The 21,132-nt window shown below is 37.5% G+C and overlaps 4 protein-coding genes and 1 long non-coding RNA gene across 12 annotated transcripts; 3 read left to right on the plus strand and 2 right to left on the minus strand.

Annotated features, from left to right (window-relative positions):
• The first annotated feature begins 331 nt into the window (after positions 1-331).
• On the plus strand, positions 332-3,898 carry LOC147490768 (uncharacterized). The gene is made up of 7 exons (XR_015199379.1): positions 332-557; positions 697-822; positions 2,001-2,045; positions 2,191-2,294; positions 2,380-2,470; positions 3,470-3,541; positions 3,649-3,898. It is a non-coding gene; the product is annotated as an uncharacterized LOC147490768 (long non-coding RNA).
• A 651-nt stretch (positions 3,899-4,549) lies between these two features.
• LOC147490769 (E3 ubiquitin-protein ligase RGLG3-like) lies at positions 4,550-8,640 on the plus strand. 6 transcript variants are annotated; one of them, XM_086567065.1, is made up of 11 exons: positions 4,711-4,896; positions 5,740-5,909; positions 6,221-6,305; positions 6,413-6,553; positions 6,662-6,775; positions 6,938-6,985; positions 7,091-7,152; positions 7,270-7,349; positions 7,469-7,574; positions 8,097-8,224; positions 8,325-8,640. In XM_086567065.1, the coding sequence occupies exons 2-11, from the start codon at positions 5,763-5,765 to the stop codon at positions 8,374-8,376; spliced, it is 963 nt and encodes a 320-aa protein (XP_086423191.1). In that variant the 5' UTR covers positions 4,711-4,896; positions 5,740-5,762; the 3' UTR covers positions 8,377-8,640. The 6 variants fall into 6 exon arrangements, with proteins under 6 accessions (XP_086423192.1, XP_086423195.1, XP_086423191.1 ...); XM_086567066.1 differs by lacking the exon at positions 6,938-6,985 and having other exon boundaries at positions 4,550-4,896; positions 7,055-7,152; XM_086567068.1 differs by lacking the exon at positions 8,097-8,224.
• Positions 8,641-8,828: 188 nt separating this feature from the next.
• Positions 8,829-13,331, plus strand: LOC147490770 (E3 ubiquitin-protein ligase RGLG3-like). 2 transcript variants are annotated; one of them, XM_086567063.1, is made up of 12 exons: positions 8,829-8,978; positions 9,449-9,668; positions 9,955-10,039; positions 10,141-10,281; positions 10,374-10,487; positions 11,088-11,185; positions 11,279-11,358; positions 11,443-11,548; positions 11,781-11,908; positions 11,994-12,129; positions 12,209-12,265; positions 12,925-13,331. In XM_086567063.1, the coding sequence occupies exons 2-12, from the start codon at positions 9,471-9,473 to the stop codon at positions 13,006-13,008; spliced, it is 1,227 nt and encodes a 408-aa protein (XP_086423189.1). In that variant the 5' UTR covers positions 8,829-8,978; positions 9,449-9,470; the 3' UTR covers positions 13,009-13,331. The 2 variants fall into 2 exon arrangements, with proteins under 2 accessions (XP_086423189.1, XP_086423190.1); XM_086567064.1 differs by having other exon boundaries at positions 9,549-9,668.
• A 2,460-nt stretch (positions 13,332-15,791) lies between these two features.
• On the minus strand, positions 15,792-16,358 carry LOC147490771 (uncharacterized). The gene has a single exon (XM_086567108.1). It carries the CDS (start codon positions 16,356-16,358, stop codon positions 15,792-15,794), a length of 567 nt encoding a protein of 188 aa, XP_086423234.1.
• Positions 16,359-17,685: 1,327 nt separating this feature from the next.
• On the minus strand, positions 17,686-20,002 carry LOC147490772 (mitochondrial metalloendopeptidase OMA1-like). 2 transcript variants are annotated; one of them, XR_015199380.1, is made up of 2 exons: positions 18,427-20,002; positions 17,686-18,310 (listed from the first exon to the last, which is right to left on the minus strand). XR_015199380.1 is itself a non-coding variant. In XM_086567071.1 (2 exons), exons 1-2 carry the CDS (start codon positions 19,904-19,906, stop codon positions 18,143-18,145), a joined length of 1,179 nt encoding a protein of 392 aa, XP_086423197.1. In that variant the 5' UTR covers positions 19,907-19,996; the 3' UTR covers positions 17,686-18,142. The 2 variants fall into 2 exon arrangements, 1 of the variants encoding a protein (XP_086423197.1); XM_086567071.1 differs by having other exon boundaries at positions 18,896-19,996.
• Positions 20,003-21,132: the final 1,130 nt, after the last annotated feature.

Below are 21,132 nucleotides of genomic sequence, written 5' to 3' on the forward strand. Positions count from 1 at the left end.
TTACCCAGGTTTGTTATGCCTACAACATAAATTAAAAATATATCGCTTAGCTTGGACTTCAAAAAGGACAAAGCAGATAATATTTTCCGAGATGCAGGAGATACGCTTAAAAGTAGGATTAGTATCCTATTATCCGTCAAACTCATATCACATTTACTAAAAGATGATCGAGCTGAGTTTCCGCACGCAGTCACTATGACCCAAACTATAACCTTTGATTCTTCTCCCTTCTCTCCTTGTGCTTCAGTAAAAAATAACAATATTAGTGAAGTAGTAATAACAAAAGTGGTAGAGCAAAGGAGAGAAGCGATAATGGATAGTAGTAAAGTGTTTCAAGATAAACATAACAGTATTAACAGATTTCATGAAGAAGGAAAAGGAGAAGTGAAACAAGGTGTGAAGAGTAGTACTGATGAAGTTTGTCGAAGAGGCCGGTGGCCAACAAAACCCATGGAAGAAACTCAATGAATCTTCCAACAGCCCACCACCAACAGCTGTTGTGGGTTGTCCTTTTGTCATCTCTTTCTGATGCTTCCAAGGAACCATGCTCTATTCAGGTTTGTCTCAAAGCCCAAGATTTAAAGTTCTCAAATAAAATTAAAAAACCAAATATTTATGTAAAGTAGGTTTTTTATGTTTGAGTGAAAATAACATTAGGTTTTTCCTATTTCAATTTTATCGTTTTGGGTGTGATAGGATGCATTAGGAGAAGCTTTAATGGACTGTTCCCGCAATGTCGAAACAAATAGTGAAAATCGTGCTATTGTGGATGATGCACTGGCGGTTTTGAAAGAGATTTTTGCTGCTTTGTCTTCATCTCAGGTTTGTTTACTGGATTGATGTGTTTCTATTATATTAACTTTATTGTGATTTATTTTGTTTAATAGGGTTGTTTGTGATTTATTTCGTTTAATAGGGTTGTTTTGAACTGTTTCTTCTAAAAATTGTAATGGGTGTTTGAGTCTCATTTTTTCAAAAAATTATTTTTTCTTAAAAAGCATTTTTATGAAAAAATATGGGTCCTATTACTGCCGGACACCAATTTGTATTGGGCGGACTCCCACAAAAAAAATAATTATTACTATGCCATTGGTTTCAAAAAATCTAAAAAAAAACAATTATTATAAGTCTGCCATTGGTCTCCAAAAAATTGAATTCAAACCCCTTAAACTTAACGCATTTCGTTTTGAATTAATTCCCAAACGTTTGGCCGTTTAAGTCCCAAAACGAAAACGGCCACACCGGTCAAGAGCCCAAAAAACCCAAAAAACAGAATTTTGAATTTTTTTTCAAAGTTCAAATATACAGGCAATAGCCAAAAGTGTTTCCCAAAAAAAAAAATAGTTTTTTAACTTGAAAAACAAGTTTTACCTAATTATTATTATTTTTTTAAATAGAGACCAAACACATTTATTTAAAAAAAAAATTTTTTTTTTTTTTCACTAACAAATACTTTTTAGCAATAAATAAATAGGATCCAAACACCCCTAAGGTTTAATTTTAATAGTTTTTGTTTTTTCCCAATGATTTTTCTTTGGGTGATTAGGATACAAATTGCAGGAAACTGAGGGAGCTACACGCGATAAGAATCGTGATGACCCCTCAGCCTAACACAGAGAAACAAAATAGTTTTGGTAGAGATTTTGGTGCACAGAAGCATTCTTTAAGTAATCCACCTGGACATAGACCAAGACCAACCCACAATTCATCGTACAATTCTGGTTATCATTAGAAGCAAAGATACTCAAATAAGGGTCACCAACAACGGATATATAATGACAGGAATTTTAATAGGAATGCCCCACCAGCTCCTGTGAATTGGCAGAGCCATATGCCTGGATATGTCTATGATCATTTTGGATTTCATGGACTGTTGCCTCTGCCACCACATTCTCCATATCTACACCCTCATTTTGCATTCATGAACAATCATCCTCTGGATACCAATGTGCCTTTTCCGCCTATTCCTTTTTCTGCTCCTCATTGGATCCATTATCCAGGTTATGATATGCCGGTTGGGCATAACGTCAATCCTTACTTCCAAGGTAATGCAATTTTTTTTGTATTGGTCTTCATTCCTAGATTGATAATAAATTTTTATAATTTCCTCTAATGTTAATGCTCACCACGTTCGGAGGTGTGTAGTTTAAGTGTTACATACTAAAGTGCCCTGCTTCATGAATACTATAGGAGGAGTAGCATTCGTTCCACAGACTCCCCACCCAAGTAATTTGCAAGATGTAGAGTATAAACTCCGGCGATGACATTAAAGACCAGATTGAATACTACTTCAGGTTTGATACGTTATTCATCAAGTATTCCTTGTACTTGAGTGATACTATGCGTCTCAAGTATACTATCTATATTTCCTATACACAGTGTTGAGAATTTGAAGTCCGACAATTATCTGAGAGAGTGTATGAATGCTTTTGGATGGGTGTCAGTTAATCTAATCGCAAATTTCCCCTCGGTATGATTTTTACAATACTTGATACTTTATTTATTACTTATGGATTACGCTGAATTGAGCATTTTATTAACTGTAGATTTTATTAACCTACACCTTTGATATTGCCAAAATGACAAGGATAACTTCACCATCAACACATTCTCAAGTGCTTGTAGTGTCAATTAAAGAACAACATGCTATAATGAAATGTGGAATAAAAGAGTTCATTTGGCTAGAAAAGTATGAACAGAAGAGCAGTGAATAAATTTTTTTGCAATTTTGTCAGCATTAATTGGATTTGTTCCCTCACACTTGTGGGATAATCTTTTTATTCTTGTATTGCTACTCTATTTCTCTACTTCGTTGCTATATCATAAATTCATAATTGTCCGTCCAGGTGTTAAATTATCCGTTAATTTGCTAACAAATTTTGATCGGATATATGAATTATTGGGCTTTGAGCGTATGGAATTAAGAGTATCTTTAGGTGAGATACTATCCTAACATCAAACACTAAATTTCTGTAAATTTGGTGTTTTTTTTATCTTCAGGAGAGACACATGTTGATGAAAACACAAAAAAAAACTAAATCAAACACCAAATCGGCCAAAATTTGGTTCCAACTTTGGTGCTGTATCAAATCTCTCGTGGTTTTGGTTTTGGAAAAATCGCGTGATTTTTTTAACACCGCATGGGCTTGGGCTAGAGTGTGGGTTTTAATCACAAAACCGCGTGAGAGATTTGGAAAGAGAAAAAAGAAGAAAGTTGATGTGCGACACAGCAGGAGGTTTCTAAAAAACCGCATGGGTTTGGGCTTTTAAGATGGGCTTTAGTGGTGCAGTTTGAGAAAATCGCATGGGCTGTCAATTGATGTCCAATATTTGATGTTTCTCCTTAAATTGGTTGGTATTTTTTTGGTTTTGCGTGTGGTTTGGTTAAAAAATTTAGTGTTACTGCCAAGTTTAGCCACAACCGGCCTACGCTCCTGTTTATGTTTTTTTGTGTTTTTTTTTGTCATAGATAAAATGCTTGACTGGAGACAACGACTTGATACTCAGAGTTTTGCGAGGCTCGCAATATGTCGAACTAGGGGTACGTGTTTTTTGTCTATATGCTCGATCATTTTGGTCTTTGTAATTGGATCAGTTCACACTTCAGGGATCAGTCACAGTCAGTAAAATTACTATTTTTGTTTCCAGGGTAGAAACATTCGAAAACGTGAAAATTGGAATGAGTGGGTTTTCCCCTTCAATGAGATAAAATCCAATGAGAATCTTCGACTTGATCTAAGATGTGAGAAGAAGGAAAGGCCAGCGGAGTCAAATGACGCCTGCTCTAAGGAGATGAAGAGCGGCTTAGAGTCAGAAGTCGGAATGAGTTGCATGATTAAAATTGATATGAAAAGTATAAAAACTTCGTACTATTCTTTATTGTGGTTAAGTTTTGCTAGATCTTCACTTATATGCGATGTTATTGTCGATTATTTACTACCTAGCTAGACATTTCAGCTGGTGGTTTCATTTTATCTGTGGTTAATTACTACACAATGTCCGAGTGGTTCAGTTTGCACTCCAGCAAAAATTTCAACGTTTTGTAATTTTGTTTTATCACCTATCCTATGCTTGTAACATTTCTAATGTTCTGCTTTTCTTTTCTAAACAAAATAACTGTACAAAATTTCTGGATTTTATTCAACGTCTGATCCAGGAAATTACCCCTTATATTGATCTAGCAAAGAAATGATGAACGAGTACCGAAAGATTACCAAAAAAAAAAAAAAGTGTGGTGCTACGAACGACTATATCCCAGGCGTTTGAGTTGTGAGATTGGGTTCATGTTGTGGGGTGACGCCCTCTTTACCACCCAACGTGGTACTTAGCAATTTACCAACCTCAACCACATAGAGGTTTGTTATTCCCATGATCATACAATTCAGTAGATATTGTCAGTCAGAAAATGCTTGTACCTACACATCCATATTTTACTTATATTTTTGCATTTTATTTTACTGATATGTACGTGATCATTTTTTTTGCCTATCTACATGTATGTATCCATTTTTCGCCTAAAGGCCTATCCGTCACATAATGTCTTCTTTTTGTTGAGCAAATTTTATTCATATCACTAACATTTTGTGACAATAGCAAACTTGCGCTCAACTGAACAGAATATCCAATTGAATATTGAATGAATATCATCATCAATTGGGTAATATTTCCAAATTTTATAATATTAATGTGAAATTTCCTTAAGGTTTTTTCCTAACAAGTTGTTTCTTGAAAATATCGTTCGTCCCTCATGGGAAGTTTCTACTAGGACTTCCCAATGGCCAAGATTAGTGCCGGCCACCACGCCTAGGACAAACAATCAACTACATAAACCAATTTCATGAGTCAACAACAGAAGTGAAGTGAGACATATTTGCAAACTAAATCATATATCATCAGGTATACTTTCATCTTTTTGTTCTGCTCTTCTACTGAACTACTTACGTGAGTTAAGTCCACTTAATTAATGTTCAAGTACTGCAACTATCGACTTGTTTTCTTGGTACAAACATTCTTACTTTCCATGTTTTTTCAAGTATCCTGCTGACCCTTCAGTCTATGTTTTTGTGAATACTTGAAGCCTCTTCATTTCTGGCCGGCGTTACACACTTACACTGAGTACATAAACTGACCTTTAACACGCACTCTCTGCCTACTTTCATGGGTGTTTTAGTTTTTGAATGCTAAATACTGACTTTTATTAGTTTTTGAATGCTAAATACTGACTTTTATTAATTATGTTTTGGTCTTCTAGGATTACCTATCGATCGAGGATAACATGTTTGGTAGACAGCACTGTATGGGATGCACTCTGACGACATTTAAACAAAACCATTTAAAAGTTGAATCAAGAGATAGCCTTTTCGAATTCAAACTTTCACTAATTGTATCGTAGTTATAGCTGGCTAGGTTGCAATTTGATAATATTGTTTGGTTCCAGATAAATCATTTTGTTTATACATATTATAATTTGTGCCTAATCAAAGTCCGAGTCCTCCAAGAGTTCACATATGCAAATTAGGAGGTGATAATTATTCGAATGTTATTAGTTACTACAGTTCACTTTTGGTTCACATGGAAACTCAAAAACTTAGATCTTAACGTCTGTTTAAAAGCCAAAAGAACAAGACCCCTATAGTTAACATTGTCAAAATTTAATCCATATCTATTTTTGCGTAGCACTTTTTTTTCCTGTCGAATTTCATAGGTTATGTAAATCCATTACGCATAATTCTGTTTCAGAAGGAAAAAAAAGACACATATCTATGGGGAACACAGGGTCCATGGAGGATACATCACATGATGTGGACATTCAGCAACCTTCTTTACATGATGAGAGCTCTTCAGGTCCTCATTCGCGAAATAGGAATAAGCCACAATGCATAGGTGACAATTATAGAACCCTTAATGAGGTACTTACCGATGCTCTAATTTTCTTATGTATATTATTCAACTTATCAACTGCTAAATTATTAAAGCCGAAACAATTCGGTGCAATATTGTTTTAGAAGTTGCATGGGGAAGCACTTGCTCTGGGTAAACCTCTCATTTAGTACAGTCAGTGCAATTTGCCTTGCCTGTGAGCGTATTGGCAGAATGCCCCTTCCTTGGGGGAAATTGTTTTGCTTATTAGGACCATCTGAAATGCTTTTACCGTTACTCTCTCAGCCGTACAAATTTTGCTATTCATGAAAGTTTACTTATTATATTCGGTATTTCCCAGGTGACTGTTGCCCTGAGAGATGCTGGCCTTGAAACATCAAACTTAATCCTTGGTATCGACTTTACGAAGAGCAACGAGTGGACAGGTAAATTTAGAATAATATTGGCACATAATAAATAATAAATGCATGCATGGCTTCATTTTTTAAGTGGAGAAACAAACTTTAATCATCTTTATATATATTGGGTGCAGGCAAGCATTCATTTACTGGGAGAAATCTTCATGCAATTGGTACCAGGCCTAATCCATATCAGCAAGCTATTTCAATTATTGGTCGGACATTAGCTGCTTTTGATGAAGACAATTTGATACCTTGTTTTGGATTTGGTGATGGTTAGTGTTATCTACCGGCTTTCCAAAAAGATTAACTACTTTCTCTGTGTGTGTGGTCACATGTTCTTTTGGCCTGCAATTCTGAATTACTTTTTTCTCTTATCTTAGTGTCGACGCACGATGATTCTGTTTTCAGCTTTCTCCCCAATCAACGGTACTGTAATGGTTTTGAGGAGGTTCTTGAACGATATCGGGAGATTGTTCCTAATTTGAAACTGGCAGGTGTGTAGGATATAGCTTCTTTTCCTGGTAGACTTCTGTTTGATCATTTTTGTCACTTGAGAGGAGGTGGTCATATATACAAACGCGTCTTTATTTCATACTTCTGACGCAAGTCTTTACTTAATGGTGCTATTTTGCAAACTGTCAACCATTTTAATACAGGCAAGCGTTGGAGACAGAACGCCACATACCGAATTAATACCCTAAACTGTGTAGATCTGCAAACACAAACAAACTGATCTTCAGATCCCACATAACTGTGTATTTTATTATAACCAGGGCCAACCTCATTTGCACCTATTATTGATGCATCAGTTGACATTGTGGAGAGAAGCAATTGGCAGTACCATGTTCTTGTTATTATTGCTGATGGGCAGGTTCACATATTTTCTTAAATTCGTAGCTAGAACTCAGTTTTTATATCCTTGAACATGTCCAGATCGATATTGCTGTAGACTTTTACTGATGAACTTTTCCAAATCAACTACTCATAGGTCACAAGGAGTTCAGATATTCCAGCTGGGAGGTTAAGTCGCCAAGAACAAGCAACCGTGAATTCTATAGTTGCTGCTAGGTAAAACACCCATATTTTTCAGTGACGCCTAATAATGATTTACAAAAATTCCCAAACATCTAGTTCAGGAAGAATTTATACTATGAGTTTCCTCAATCCTTCTTAGCTCTTACATACAGCCGTTTTCCTCTCTCAATAATTTTGATCGGCGTGGGGGATGGACCTTGGGATACAATGCAGCATTTTGACGACAACATTCCAGACCGAGCTTTTGATAACTTCCAGGTATGCCAAATTATCTTGATATACGGACAATTATATACCTAGCTTGGACAGCCAGACAATTTTGCGAATCATGTAAAGAGTACTCCCTCATTTTAGCTTCAACCTCTAAAGAACCAGGCCACATCTAGCTAGTTCATAGACAATTGTTCATTTGTTCGTATACAAGAAAACACAAGGTTTTTCTCGAGGTTTTTAAAATAACTTGGTCATACTCTAGCTAGGACTTGCTGAATCATACTCATACAATTAGTAAATGGAATCATTACTTGTCGTGCGTCATCCCAGGATTCCCAGCCCCTTCCATTTTTATGGGTAAAAAGTTCTTTCCAAATCACTTGTAATCTTTGCATTTCGATCTATGAGAAAACTCATTTTGATTGTGACACACAAATGCTATAATCTGATTTTGCAACTTCATTATCTAGCCTATAGTAATATGCTTGCGATTATAATGCCATGGACTTTAGACCACAAAACAGTACTTCCAGATCCAATATCTCAGAAACATTTCTCGCTGCGCAGTTTGTCAATTTCACAAAAATCATGTCTGAAAACAATAATGTGGGGAAGAAGGAAGCAGCATTCGCCCTTTCTGCTCTTATGGAAATTCCACTTCAGTACAAATTCACAAAAAATATCAGTACAGTGGAGTAAGGCTCACATTTCTGTTAAGTAGTTTGTAAATAACAACCTAGTGCTACTGAAAATATAAGGATGTTTTGCTCAATAAGCCCTCTCATTTATATGCAGAGGTGATAGAGTTGGAGTGACGCGTCCAAGGGTGCTTCCTCCTCCATGTTAAGTTCTTGATCGGCGACAATGCAGTTCGATTAATATAGCTGCGTACGAAACTTCCAACACATTGTGGTAGCAGAGCCAAGATTTCCTTCCACAGGGCCAAACTTTGAACTTTTATGTTGTCTATAATATATTGTAGAAACAATGAGTCGTGTTGTGCAGGTGAATGACCTTATAATGTACTTGTAGAGAAGGCACCAACAATGTATTATTTAATAATGGTTTCCAGATATTCTTTACAATATATATTACTTGCACATTAATCAAATGATTTCATATAGACTAATTATAAATTAAAAATTCTGAACCAATGCCACCACCCAGGCTAAAATGTTACACTGAACCAACAACAGTACTTCTCGAGGGACAGAAATAATGGGACACATGAACTATTCAATGCTTACTTTTTTTTGGTTTTTTTGTTACTTGTACGCATGAAACATGGCCAACTAATTTGGACTTTTCTTGACTCTGAAGTTTGGATAGCACTCATCACGTTGTTAAACTATTCAAACGAAAAAGAAGAACCAACAACACCAGAAAGAGACTCCACTTGAATCTCCACAACTCACATTCATAATCTCTGCATATTCCACTTCTTATCAGGTAACATAACTTTAATTTCTTCCTCTGTTTCTGTCAGTTACATAGTAAAATTCTTGCAATTAATAAAGTCTTTGTTTACCAACCTGGTTTCTGTATTACTTTTTGCATCAAGTTAGAATTCTTTTTGTTATTTACAAAACTTTTGTCAGAGAGATTATATGTTTCTGGTTTCTGTATTTGATGGGTACCTTAAATTCTTATTCAATAAATGTAAAATATTTGTTATTTCAATACAAAGTTTAGTATGCCAATTAGGAGGTTGGGATGGTTAGTTTGTTAGTGCAATCCAATTTTGACTACCATGGCAGCTGAATTGGATGCCAGACTCTATTTAACAGCCAAAACGATAAAGACTACAGTGGGATAAATTGTTTCAGAAGATAATTGCAAAATTATCCATTTCAGATTGAAATATAAAACTTCTCATTTAATTGCTTCGTTGAGAATATGTAAGTATGATTTTGTTTCAGAAAGAAAGAAGAACACTTATCTATGGGGAACACAGAATCGATGGATGATATGGATGATAGACCATGTGATGTAAACACTCACCAGCAACCTTCTTTTCAGGCCCAAAGTTCTATGGATACTCATCATCGACATGATCCACGCCCTAGTGACATGGATCCTCGTAACCGAAATAAGCATCAACAGCAACGTATAGATGATAACTATAGCTCCCTTGATCAGGTACTTATCATTACAATTTTTTATGACAATCAGGACCTATCTATATTTGATTGAACATTTGGAAGAATGTGCTCTGCAGTTTTTGCTGATGGGTATTAGTAGTTCCTTTTTCTTAATTATCCTAGAAAAAGGAATGTATTTTGTCGGATCTCACCAACAAAAAACTGATCATTCATGGAGGTTTTGGAATAATGTTAAAACTGCAGTCCAAATTCTTAGTGTTAGATAGTTGGTAGCTTTTGTTTCTGAAAAGAAGCAGAACATTATACTCTTTAATTTTTTTCAGGTTATTTCAGCATTAAGGGATGCTGGTCTGGAATCATCAAACTTAATACTTGGTATAGACTTTACAAAGAGCAATGAGTGGACAGGTGATATATTTTGTAAAATTTTGTTGCCACGCTAATGTTAAAGGTTCATTAAAATGACTTTATAGTGGGTGGAGAACAAACTTTACCTTTATTGATTGTAGGCAAGTATTCCTTCAACAGGAGAAGTCTTCATGCAATTGGTAGCACGCCTAACCCATATGAACAAGCAATTTCAATAATTGGGCGTACATTGTCTCCTTTTGATGAAGACAACTTAATACCATGTTTTGGATTTGGTGATGGTTAGTGTCATCTTAGTTTTTCTTGTGAGATAAACTAATTTCTTTTTTCACCCCTTGATTCGACCATTCTTATTATTCGTTTCTTCTTGTAGCGTCAACACATGATAAATTTGTCTTTAGATTTTTCGCTGAGAACCGGTATTGTCATGGTTTTGAGGAGGTTCTTTTTCGATATCGGGAGATTGTTCCTCATTTGAAGCTGTCAGGTTTGGTAGATATATCTTATCCTCATCTTGGTGAATTCATTTGGTTAGTTGTTTTTAGTCAGTTAGAAATCTAGCCACAGAAACTGATGTGATATAATTTTTTGTTGTAGTGTTACAAGTTTGTGTTTAATGGTGCACCTTTGGAAACACCAAAGCATCTGCGTTATAGAAAATGGATTTGGACAAAACACCTTTTGTTTTTACTCCCAACTGCAAAGATTTAGAATGTTAATAATCTGAAAAGGGTGAAGTGAATGACTATTTTGTTCTAACTTCTGTACCTGCTCCTTCTCTTTTTTGGTTTGGGTAAATAATACAATAGTGTGTATTACCTTTTATGATGGAGTGAACTAGTAACAGTGCTCATAGACGTTGATTTATTCTCTCCTTTCCTTTTGTTACTAATCTTTTTTGGTTATGTACCACAAATATCAACTCCCTCATTTTATGATTATTGCTGCCCCATTTGTTGTGAATGGTCTTTCTTCCATTGATAGAAAAGTTATCATCTTATTTCACACAATACAGAAATGAAGTTGTAATTACAAAAAAAATCTGATATCCTATAATTGTCTACTATCTTCACTTTCTTATATGCAGGGCCAACCTCATTTGCACCTGTCATTGATGCAGCAATTGACATTGTGGAGAAAAGCAGCGGGCAATATCACGTCCTTGTTATTATTGCTGATGGACAGGTTCAGAAACTTTATTTATGGCACTGTTTTTCATCTTTTATGTCCATGAAATGCTGGGAGCTTAACTATAAGTTCTAAATTGCCAACTTATAGGTTACAAGGAATCCAGATACTCCACCAGGAAGGGTCAGTCACCAAGAACAAGCAACTATAAATTCTATAGTTGCTGCTAGGTAAATGATTCATTTAATCTTTTCCAGTTTGCACCCAAATTGTGATTCCCCTGATCTCATGTCCTGAATTCTTCTTTCATCCAGCCATTATCCTCTCTCAATAATTTTGGTTGGCGTGGGGGATGGACCTTGGGATGCTATGCATCAATTTGATGATAACATTCCATACCGAGCTTTTGATAACTTCCAGGTATGCCAGATTTCCTGATACATCAACGGTTCTACTTCTTATATTGTCTCGGATGTATGTGTATTACCTCAGGTAGAAGTAAAGTGACCACTGCTGTTACAAGATTAAAACAGGCCATAAAGAATAGATGTGCCATTGGTACAACTACCCTTGATTACAATGTCATCTGTGTAGACTGCAGTAATAACCTTTCAAGATTCAGTATATCTAAGATAAAACAGTAATTCTGCAGTTTGTCAACTTTACGAAGATCATGTCTGAGAACAAAGATACGTCGAAAAAGGAATCAGAATTTGCTCTTGCAGCGCTCATGGAAATACCTATTCAATACAAAGCTACACAGAGGCTCAATATATTGGAGTAAGGCTCCATCTTTGTAAACATGGTTAGTTTTAACAGAGTGCCACTCAAGGTCACTGACACTCATGATATGACATCCATGCAGAAGTGATAATGTAGGACTACCACATACTACGCCACTTCCTCCTCCACCTGAAGTGATTGATCACGATAATGCAGTCAATATGTACCCGCCCATGACAAGCTTCCAACCAGTCGTTGATATGGCTCCCGTGGAGCAGGTAATTTTTCTCTTGTGAGCTGCAACTTTGTATAGTTATCAGTTTATGGTGCTGAGATTCTTTGCTTGTCATTTTCAAGGTCTGTCCCATTTGCTTGACAAACCCCAAGGACATGGCATTTGGATGCGGTCACCTGGTAAGCATTTCCAAAATACTTTCTTTGATATCAGCATATAAAATGTGATATGGCTAGTAAAGTCCAGGGTGGACGTGGAATTATTGATTGTGTCGATCAATAAATCCAATCGTTATCTATTGACAAACTGTTATATGAGTCACATGTCTATTTTCTTTTCCAACATTCAATCAGATGGACAAAACCAACAACAGGGTAATTATAAGCGTTGACCAAAAACTTTTATGAACATAAACGTAAAATGAAATTCAAAATGTGATTAACAAACTAAATTTGTTCTTTCTTGATCTTCATCTTTTCATTTGTCAATGTGATTTCATTTCATCAGAGTATTCATCTACAGTTCATATTTCAGTTATATACATGCATGCGTGAGATTATTTTGGTTAGGTATAGTTAGTAATTGTAGGTGCGTAGTGGGATGGGGTCACAGTTTTTCTACCTGTAGCTGGGTTCCAAATTCTCTAATACACTTTTTTCATTTGAACCAAGCCAAAAAAAAATATTGGTTAGATATAGTTAGTAGTTAGTACAAGTTCCAAGTCAATGCTCATGCATTTTCCAACTCTAGAAGCTTTGAAAAATAAAAAAACTTCATTGAGTAGACTTGAAGCATATACTTAATCAGTCACTTATCTTTTCTCGATATGTTTTCACAGACTTGCAAGGAATGTAGTATCACCGTCTCGACTTGCCCCATTTGTCGTGAGCCAATAACAACGCGCCTGAGACTGTATTCCTGATCAGAGCTGGTTTTTCCACATGCTTAAGGCTCTGAAACGACTGAAAGCTTTGCCTTTATCACCCGAATAAATGAATTAATCTTCACTCATCAGTGTCTATAGATCTTGTTCTGTAGGAGTAATTCAATGTAAATAGCCACACGTTGATCTAACTGAGATTTGTTGTATTCCCTGGGTATACTTATTGTATGGGTTTATTTAGTGCATAATTTTCAAATTGATTGCCTTTGAGAAATTAGAGTGGATTGGACATGGAAAAGAGAAGCCAAGTATCAGTAACAGTTTGAAACTATCCTTCAGTTAAATAATTACCTTCGCCAGTCTTTTTTATTTTTGTCATGTACATATTGTTGATTTAGAATGGCAAAGAGAAAATCCATTAAGGTTTTGAAAACAATGGTGGTTGTAGTCCTTTGCCCCTTAACTGTTAGGACGTGAATATTTTCCCCAAAAACCTCAAATAAATATGGGATTACAACACGCCACTTTTTCACACTTTTTTTTTTTTTTTTTTTTTTGGGATAAGCAGACTTTATTGAGAGAAAAGTGTAAGATACATTACATTACATTACATAGAAGAAAAAAGTGAGTGAGAACTTCACCTGGTTACAAAGACAGAAAATGAAAAAAGAGAAAAGAATACCAACTATCCTCATGCAAAGTGATCACCGATAACACTTTATCGATCTCCAAATATCACAAGACTCCATTCTAATATCAGATCCTTAAACCTGTAGTTCCTTCTTTGTTGAGTAGTAGACAACCAATGCCATAACAACTTTTTGATCTCTAACACAATACTCCAAACTGATAATGCTTTACCCCTGAAAATACGGTTATTTCTCGTTTTCCACAACACCCACATGGTTGCATACGGTAAGAGACGCCATATCTTGTTCCCAAAGCTCTCTGATCTTCTCTTTGGGCATAAGGTTAAGAATTCGTGTACTTAATCAACTTGTGCTGGTAGTGGAAAGACTATAACCATTGGCTGTAGCAGTTGTGCCCATGCCTCAAGAGTAAAAGAGCAATGCAAGAAAAGATGACAGATGCTCTCATCAAACATATTGCACATTGATGAAGCCTACTTTTTGAGTTTGTCGACTTCCTCATTAATTGCTTTTGAAATCTAAGAGATAGTTTCTTAAGTCGCTGACGAACTGGCTTAGCATTAGAGTTGACATTTAAGTTATAACATGCAATACTAGGATCTATACCAGGTACATCGATATACGACAAAGCGAAAACGTCTTTATTTAATGATAAAAAATTTATAAGTTGGGCTTTGAGGGTAGGGTCAAGGTTAGCCCCTACATAGACAAACTTAGGATCGTCTTCAGTTCCTAGGTTGACTTTCTCATTTTCTTCAGGCTGAACTGCTGCTTTAGAAGCTGAAGCGACCTTAGTAGATCTGGGCTCGGGTGATGTTTTCTCATCCTTAGGAATGGAGATCTTGGCAACAGGAGTTGGTACGACCTCTGTGGTTACGACAACAAGGGCTGGAACGACCTCTGTGGTCATGACAACAGGGGTTGGGGCGGCCTCTGGGGTCTTGACGGCAATAGCTGGGACGATCTTTGGGGTCTTGACGACAGGAGCTGGGGCGACCTTTGGGGTCTTGACTTGTGGAAGGACCTTTTTAACAAAGCCCCCAGCGTTCTCCTTTGGCATTTTGGTTTTGACCTCAGCAATGAAGTCTTCTGCCATCTTGGTGCTGGCGAGCTCTCCCTTTAGTTTGAGTGAAGCCCCAGCGGTCTTGTTCATTGAGAGGATCGATTGCAGTTGTAAGTCTCGAGCTAGTTGCTACGAAGCTCCATCATACCTCTGGGGCTGGGAAAGCGGAGTACCTGATGGAGTGTGGATGGTATCGTTTGCATTTTGTGGATCCATTGACGTCCTAAGATGGCATTATAGGACGAGCGGACCTCTAGAACACTAAAACGCGTGTTGATGCTAACTTTGTCCTCCTTGGATCCAACGAAGACGGGGAGTATGATATCGCCAATCGGATCAGCGCGAGACCCATTGAATCCATTGAGAGGGGATCGAGATTGGATCTATGAAGCCTGACTTGGGTAGGTTTATCTCTTTGATGGTCTGATAGAACAAGATGTCGTATGAGCTACCTGGGTCTATCAAGACGCGCTTAACTGTCCAGCCGCTGATTTTGACGTGGACCACTAAGGCATCATTGTGGGGGAGGCAAACCTTGTTGAGGTCGGCCTCAGTGAAAGTTATGTCGCCTGAATTGCGACTTGAAGTGCGTGGGACAGGTGCGGCATGGGAGGAGAATTGGTAGACTTCCTGGATAGCACCTACTCGTCTCCTTTTTTCCCTGGTGGACGTCACCGAATCGTCTTGAAATGTGATCATGTTGATCGTCCTGTCGTTGTCTCTGTCAGATGAGTGTTGACGAAGGTCATGACGGGAGCGGTCACTGGGACGTCCTCTGCTATGGGAGCGAGCTTGACTATTGTGGCGAGCTAGAGATCTGCTACGCTCTCTGCGAGCCATGAACTTATGGCGTAAGTCGCCATCAGCGATATTGGTATAATGTTTGATATGTCCTGACTCAACGAGGTCTTGGAGGTAGTGCTTGAGCCCCCAACACTCGTTGGTGTCGTGACACTTTGCTCTATGGAAGGCACAGTAGGGTTTGCCTGGCCGATCCTCCGTTAAAGGTCGATAACGGCGACTTTCTTGATCTTCTCAAGTATGTAACTAGGGAGATCGGGGAAAGTACAAACAAAACGGTTGTTGTTCGTTCTGTTTCCAGACTTCTGTCATTGTTGTCTGGGTCGCTTTTTTGAAGGTGGGGCGTCATCAGAGATCGCCGCCACTTGATGTTCTTCTGTTAGGCCTTCACGTTTCAGGCTTTCTTGCAGCTTGATATATTTGTCTACTCGAGAATACAGCTCAGACAAATTTTCTGGACGTTCTTTCAAGAGTGATCTGGAGAGCGATGTTTTGCGTACACGGCAGGCATTGGTGAATGCCAATGTGGCAAATGACTCTTTCAGGTTGCTCTCCATGCATAATAGTTCAGTTTTGAACCGACCTAAAAAGGCGCAGATGTCTTCATCTTTGCCCAGTGAGAGCTGGAAAAGTGAATCTAGGTCGGCTTTTTTATGCCGAATGTGGACATACTGGCTAGCGAACAGATCGGTGAGACTCTTGAAGCTCTTTATTGAGTCTGGCTCGAGTGAGAAGAACCAATCGAGAGCTCCATCCTTAAGGCTTGTAGGAAACAGACGACAGTGGAGATGGTCGAACTCCTGGGCACTATAAAGTGCGAGGCTTTGAATGTAACGAGCTACGTGTTGACCGGGACATGTGCTGTCTTCGTACATTGCAAAGCGTGGTTGGATGAAATCCGGAGGGGAGGGTTCACTAAGTACCTAAGCGGTGAAGGGGGACGCACGATACGTCTTTAGCATTTTTTGAACGATCTGAGTGGCGTCCTTCTTGATTGCACTCTGATCGATTCTTTGCGACAGTTCGTTAATCTACTGATTAACTTCGTTGATACCGTCTTCTGCCATGGCACCATTTGGGTTTTGCGCGTCCACTTGTGCTCGCAAAGCGACATTTTCCTGCCTGAGTAGAGTGATGTGCTTGTTCATTGTACCCAGTTGATTTGCTAGACTCTGTATTTGAGCTTCGAGGCTTGCCATGCTTCATGGGCTTGAGGGTTTTTCTTATTGGATGGTTTGTGAAAATTGGTTTCTCAAGAAATCGAAATCACAGACGGCGCCAATGTAAATGTGTTATTTAGTTTGAGCTTTACAAATAGGATTAAGGTGGAGGAGAAGGGGTTAGTGGATTGAAAAGACCGAGTTCGTTATGAGCGAACTACCTACGTATCAAGCTCTCATTTCTGAGGAGAGAGTTGAATCAGGTTTGGCGTAGTTCATGCATGTGGTATTTATAGTTGTTGAGCATGTAGATCTGCGCAATACGTGTACTGACAAGCACAGATATGTGGTTGAGATCAAAGATGCGTGTAGGACTAGAGTTAGTAGGAATTTCGTAATGATGGGGAGTGGTTGCAGTAGTTCGTATATTGTGGTAAGGGGTTGTATAAGTATGACCCTAGTAATGATTGCATCTGGGCAAGGGATGATGTCATAAGATGAAGCGTTCTGCGTGAGATCGTCCGTTCAACCTGCATCACTCTGGAGCGAGCTAGTAGGACAAACATCTTAGATCGGATGATGATGTCGTTGCTTGTAGTATGAGCTAAAGTAGACCACCTACATGAGGCGAGTTGCTTGTGAAGTGAGCTCGGAGGACGATGACATGAGGTTAGTAGGATATTTCTGCTTATGCTGGACGCGCGCCTGATATTCATTAGATGTGAATATTACTCCCTCATAACTATAATGACGTGGATGGTGAAAAAATGGTAGACAACTTTCAAGACAATAAGGATCAGATGATGAGGATGGTGATGCCAATGGTAGCACCAAAGATTGGGCAGGTCAAGATCAAACTATGGTAAGGGTGAGGAGCTTGAAGACGACTGCTGATGGTCACACTGATAAAAACATTTATAATCCAATAGTTGAATACTTGAATACAAAGCCGGGCTACTAGTTTTTGAATTTTAGCTATAAGCATAGTTACTGAATTACCAGATCACCTAAGAGAGAAATGGTTTGGAACCACACTCAAATAGAAGATAAATGTTTTTGAACAACTTCACTGAATTTAAGAAAACAAAACAGGTCTGGTCAATTCCATCAAGGACTCAAGGTGTTGAGTTCCCAACCATATTTGAAAACTTAACAGCTTGATGCGGAAGGCAATGACGAAATCTTTTAATATAGAGTAAATGGGTTATAAACAGATGGTTGTTGAATAAAGTCAAGGCTACAAGATGGCACCGCTCCGACTGAATCTACCTTAGTTACTTAAAGCTGCAGTTACTAAATACATTTTTAATCTGCATGCAAAATTACCAACAAGAGCTGCAGGACCTGCCCAATAAGTGTTCTTGCATGTAAGAAAAGCAGGCACCCGCTCTATCTCTCTCTTTGTTCTACTCATTGGTTACACAACACCTTGGAGCCGTTTGCACGTTCTTTGAACATTTGAATCTACATATAACATATGCATCAAAGGAATAAACTGCTTACAAAACCTTGTATAAGACTCCCCTGTCAGCTTTGCACCGAGGCGGAGTCCATTTCTCTCTATGCTTGGTAATCTCTTCCTCAGTCAACTGAACATCCATTCTTCTATTTTGAACATCGATGGTGATGACATCTCCACTTTTAATTAGGCCAATGGGTCCTCCTTCCTGAAAAAAAAAATATGTTCCAATACTTTCTGTCAGAGACTGCTGAAGAAATACCAGGATTGCAGGTCATTTTACCCATGTACACCACTGATATATGTACGGATGGAGATTTGCACCTTCTGCTTCATGTGTGTATGCAATTGTACGTGCCAGCGTGTGTGCTCTAACTTCTTAGAGCAGAGAGATTTGTTGATAATATAACAACATGAAACCCACATGATGGGAAAAGGAGAGGCATTGAAACCAGTGTGTGTTTGGAGCAATCCTGTGAACTTCAAAATCTGTCCACCAGGGAGACAGAAAGCACTGTACTTTAAACACTTCATTTCCCAACCATAACTTGTATCACATCCCCATTTGTAAACCTTCAACCATAGCTTGTAAACCTCATCCTTAACTTTGAAAATATCCTATCGAAAAAAAAAATACACTTTGAAGATGATGCTCTGGTAAAAAGATATCCCTCGTCTACATTCGTCTTCATTTTATTGCAATCCGTCCTATTCATTTCTATATCTCAGGCTTTACGTTTGAAAACCAAGTTACCAAAATACTCCGACCACGACTCTAATTGACTGGACTTACTTCCTTGTATATGGTGAGTGCTTGTTCCATGACATGAGCTTGAGCCAAGGAGTTTGCTCGTTCCTCAACAAATTGATGTTCATGACATCCTTTTGAACAATCAGGAGTACTCAAATTGGTTTTCTTCAAAAGTTCTACTGCAATTCGAGGATTATATCCTGCTGAAGCCATCAATAGTAGCCCAATGTAATCTGCTTCCAATTCTCTCTTACATCTATTTAGGTTAGGGTGTGGGACTTCAACAGTATGTCGAGCAACATTATGCCCAACTTCATGGGAAATGACTGCTGCCACTTCACCATCGGTAAACGCTCGTAGCATTCCTACACTAATGAAAATAGTTCCACCAGTGATGGTGTGCGCTGCTATAATAAAGTCATCCACTACTAATATATTCCAATTAAATCCATCATAATAATACCCCGAAACATTACTATTTGGATTACACTTCACCTGTCTTTCTAATCCTTGAATAATATTTTTCAGTATCAACTTTGCCCTCACACTATGAGGATCCTTCTCATCTAAGAGTTTTCCTTCATATTCAGTCTTATATCCTTCCACCATAAAATCTCCTAGTCGTTTCTGCATCATAGTTGACATAATGAGACATTTCCGATTTGTAAACGGAACATTTACAATATGCATACCATGATAACAAAACATATAATATAGAGTACCAATCCCAGAACCAACAACCACAATCCCAGAAGCAACAACCACAATCCAAAAACCAACCGCAATCGCAGAAGTAGGAGGCTTACAAGTAGGATTAATAGTCTTACCATAAAGTTTAGTAGTTGAATTAGTGAGATTGTGAGATGAGGTGATTCTGATGTTTGTGGTTTGTTGCTGTGGAGTTGGAGTTGGAGTTGGAGTTGTGGAGTTTGTTTTAAATCTTGGAAAACTAAAAGTAGGAATCTTACGATGAAGTTGAGACGTTGAATTAGTGAGATTGTGAAATGAGGTGATTCCAAGCTTCGCTCTCCTGTACCAACTCATGATTCTCATGTTTAAAACTTGTTTGAGTATTAAGGGTTGTTTAAAACTTGTTTGGAGTTGGAGTTGGAGTTGGAGTTGGTGAGAGGGTGTTTTTGGGCCGGGATTGAGTCTGAAAAAGTGAAAAGTGAAACAAGTTTTGTGTGTATATATTACAAGGTAATATCTAGATAGAGAGTGACTTTCGCCTGTTTTCACTCCATGGTACAAAATATCGCGATATTTGGAGATATCTATCCAGATTTCAAATAAAGATATATAAATATCACGAATTCACGATATGTTCATAGATATATACGACTGCAACTATCGGTGATATTTCGATAATATTTGCGATATTTTGGGATATTTGAAGATATTTGGCGATATTTTGTGTATATAACAATTTTATTTAATATTTACTATTATATTTCAAATAAATATAAATAATGTATCATGATATATCAAGAAATATCTACAATATCTACGATATTTTCGATATTTTAGATATATTCACGATATTTGCATATGAAACAATGTCAAATATCTCCAAAGAAGAAGATATATCCACGATACATATCCAGAAATTAAATATCGATAAATACTCATATCCTGATATTTTGTACTATGTTTCACTCTACTTTTGCAGAGATACAATGCCATTGGACTCAGCTTTACAAAGCTGAGTGATTTTTTGCTCCAAACGATATTCCCTCCAAGGGCACCATGCCAATCAAGAAGCAACACATGTCAACTATATTTGAGATACAACTAGCAACATATTTCTTTAGATTTGCACTCCTGATTTTGCCCTTAGAATATTGGTCAATAATTCCTTCTTTAGTTTTTTTATTTAATCAAAAAAGTCAATAATTATCATTTGACCCCCAATAAAAAAGAGATTTATGGAGAATCACTCTATTCATTAGTTGACACAAAAGATGAAAAAAACACATTTGAAAGATAATTTCCTACTTGGTTTTTTTTTTAAAAAGTAACTAGGGGTTAAGGATACCCCAACCTTTTATTAAGCCAAAATACACAAGTACATTTTACCTTCCTTATCCCCTTTAATCGGGAATGGTTATATGAACTCCACTAAAACGAACTCCAAATGAACTCCACCACTTAACTCAATGAACTAGAAGCTGATTTTTGGTGGAGATGTTTTCCCTCCAAGGGAGATCATCCAATCAACAACAAAAATCAGCTCATTTGAAGATGTACAACCTCATCAAAAATCATTTAGAAAGGTTATG

Source organism: Coptis chinensis, chromosome 6 (genome assembly GCF_015680905.1).
Source record: "Coptis chinensis isolate HL-2020 chromosome 6, ASM1568090v1, whole genome shotgun sequence".
In the NCBI taxonomy this organism is placed as follows: Eukaryota; Viridiplantae; Streptophyta; class Magnoliopsida; order Ranunculales; family Ranunculaceae; genus Coptis; species Coptis chinensis.

Excerpts from the sequence above, each read along its gene's own strand:
- LOC147490769 (XM_086567065.1), top strand. The coding sequence starts at position 5,763 with ATGGGGAACACAGGGTCCATGGAGGATACATCACATGATGTGGACATT. Across the intron at positions 6,986-7,090 it reads CCGAATTAATACCCTAAACT|TTGACATTGTGGAGAGAAGC; the intron begins GTGTAGATCTGC and ends TTGATGCATCAG. Across the intron at positions 8,225-8,324 it reads AAAAATATCAGTACAGTGGA|AGGTGATAGAGTTGGAGTGA; the intron begins GTAAGGCTCACA and ends ATTTATATGCAG.
- LOC147490770 (XM_086567063.1), top strand. The coding sequence starts at position 9,471 with ATGGGGAACACAGAATCGATGGATGATATGGATGATAGACCATGTGAT. Across the intron at positions 10,040-10,140 it reads AAAGAGCAATGAGTGGACAG|GCAAGTATTCCTTCAACAGG; the intron begins GTGATATATTTT and ends TATTGATTGTAG. Across the intron at positions 10,488-11,087 it reads TCCTCATTTGAAGCTGTCAG|GGCCAACCTCATTTGCACCT; the intron begins GTTTGGTAGATA and ends TCTTATATGCAG.
- LOC147490771 (XM_086567108.1), bottom strand. The coding sequence starts at position 16,358 with ATGTACGAAGACAGCACATGTCCCGGTCAACACGTAGCTCGTTACATT.
- LOC147490772 (XM_086567071.1), bottom strand. The coding sequence starts at position 19,906 with ATGAGAATCATGAGTTGGTACAGGAGAGCGAAGCTTGGAATCACCTCA. Across the intron at positions 18,311-18,895 it reads CACTCACCATATACAAGGAA|GAAGGAGGACCCATTGGCCT; the intron begins GTAAGTCCAGTC and ends TTTTTTTTTCAG.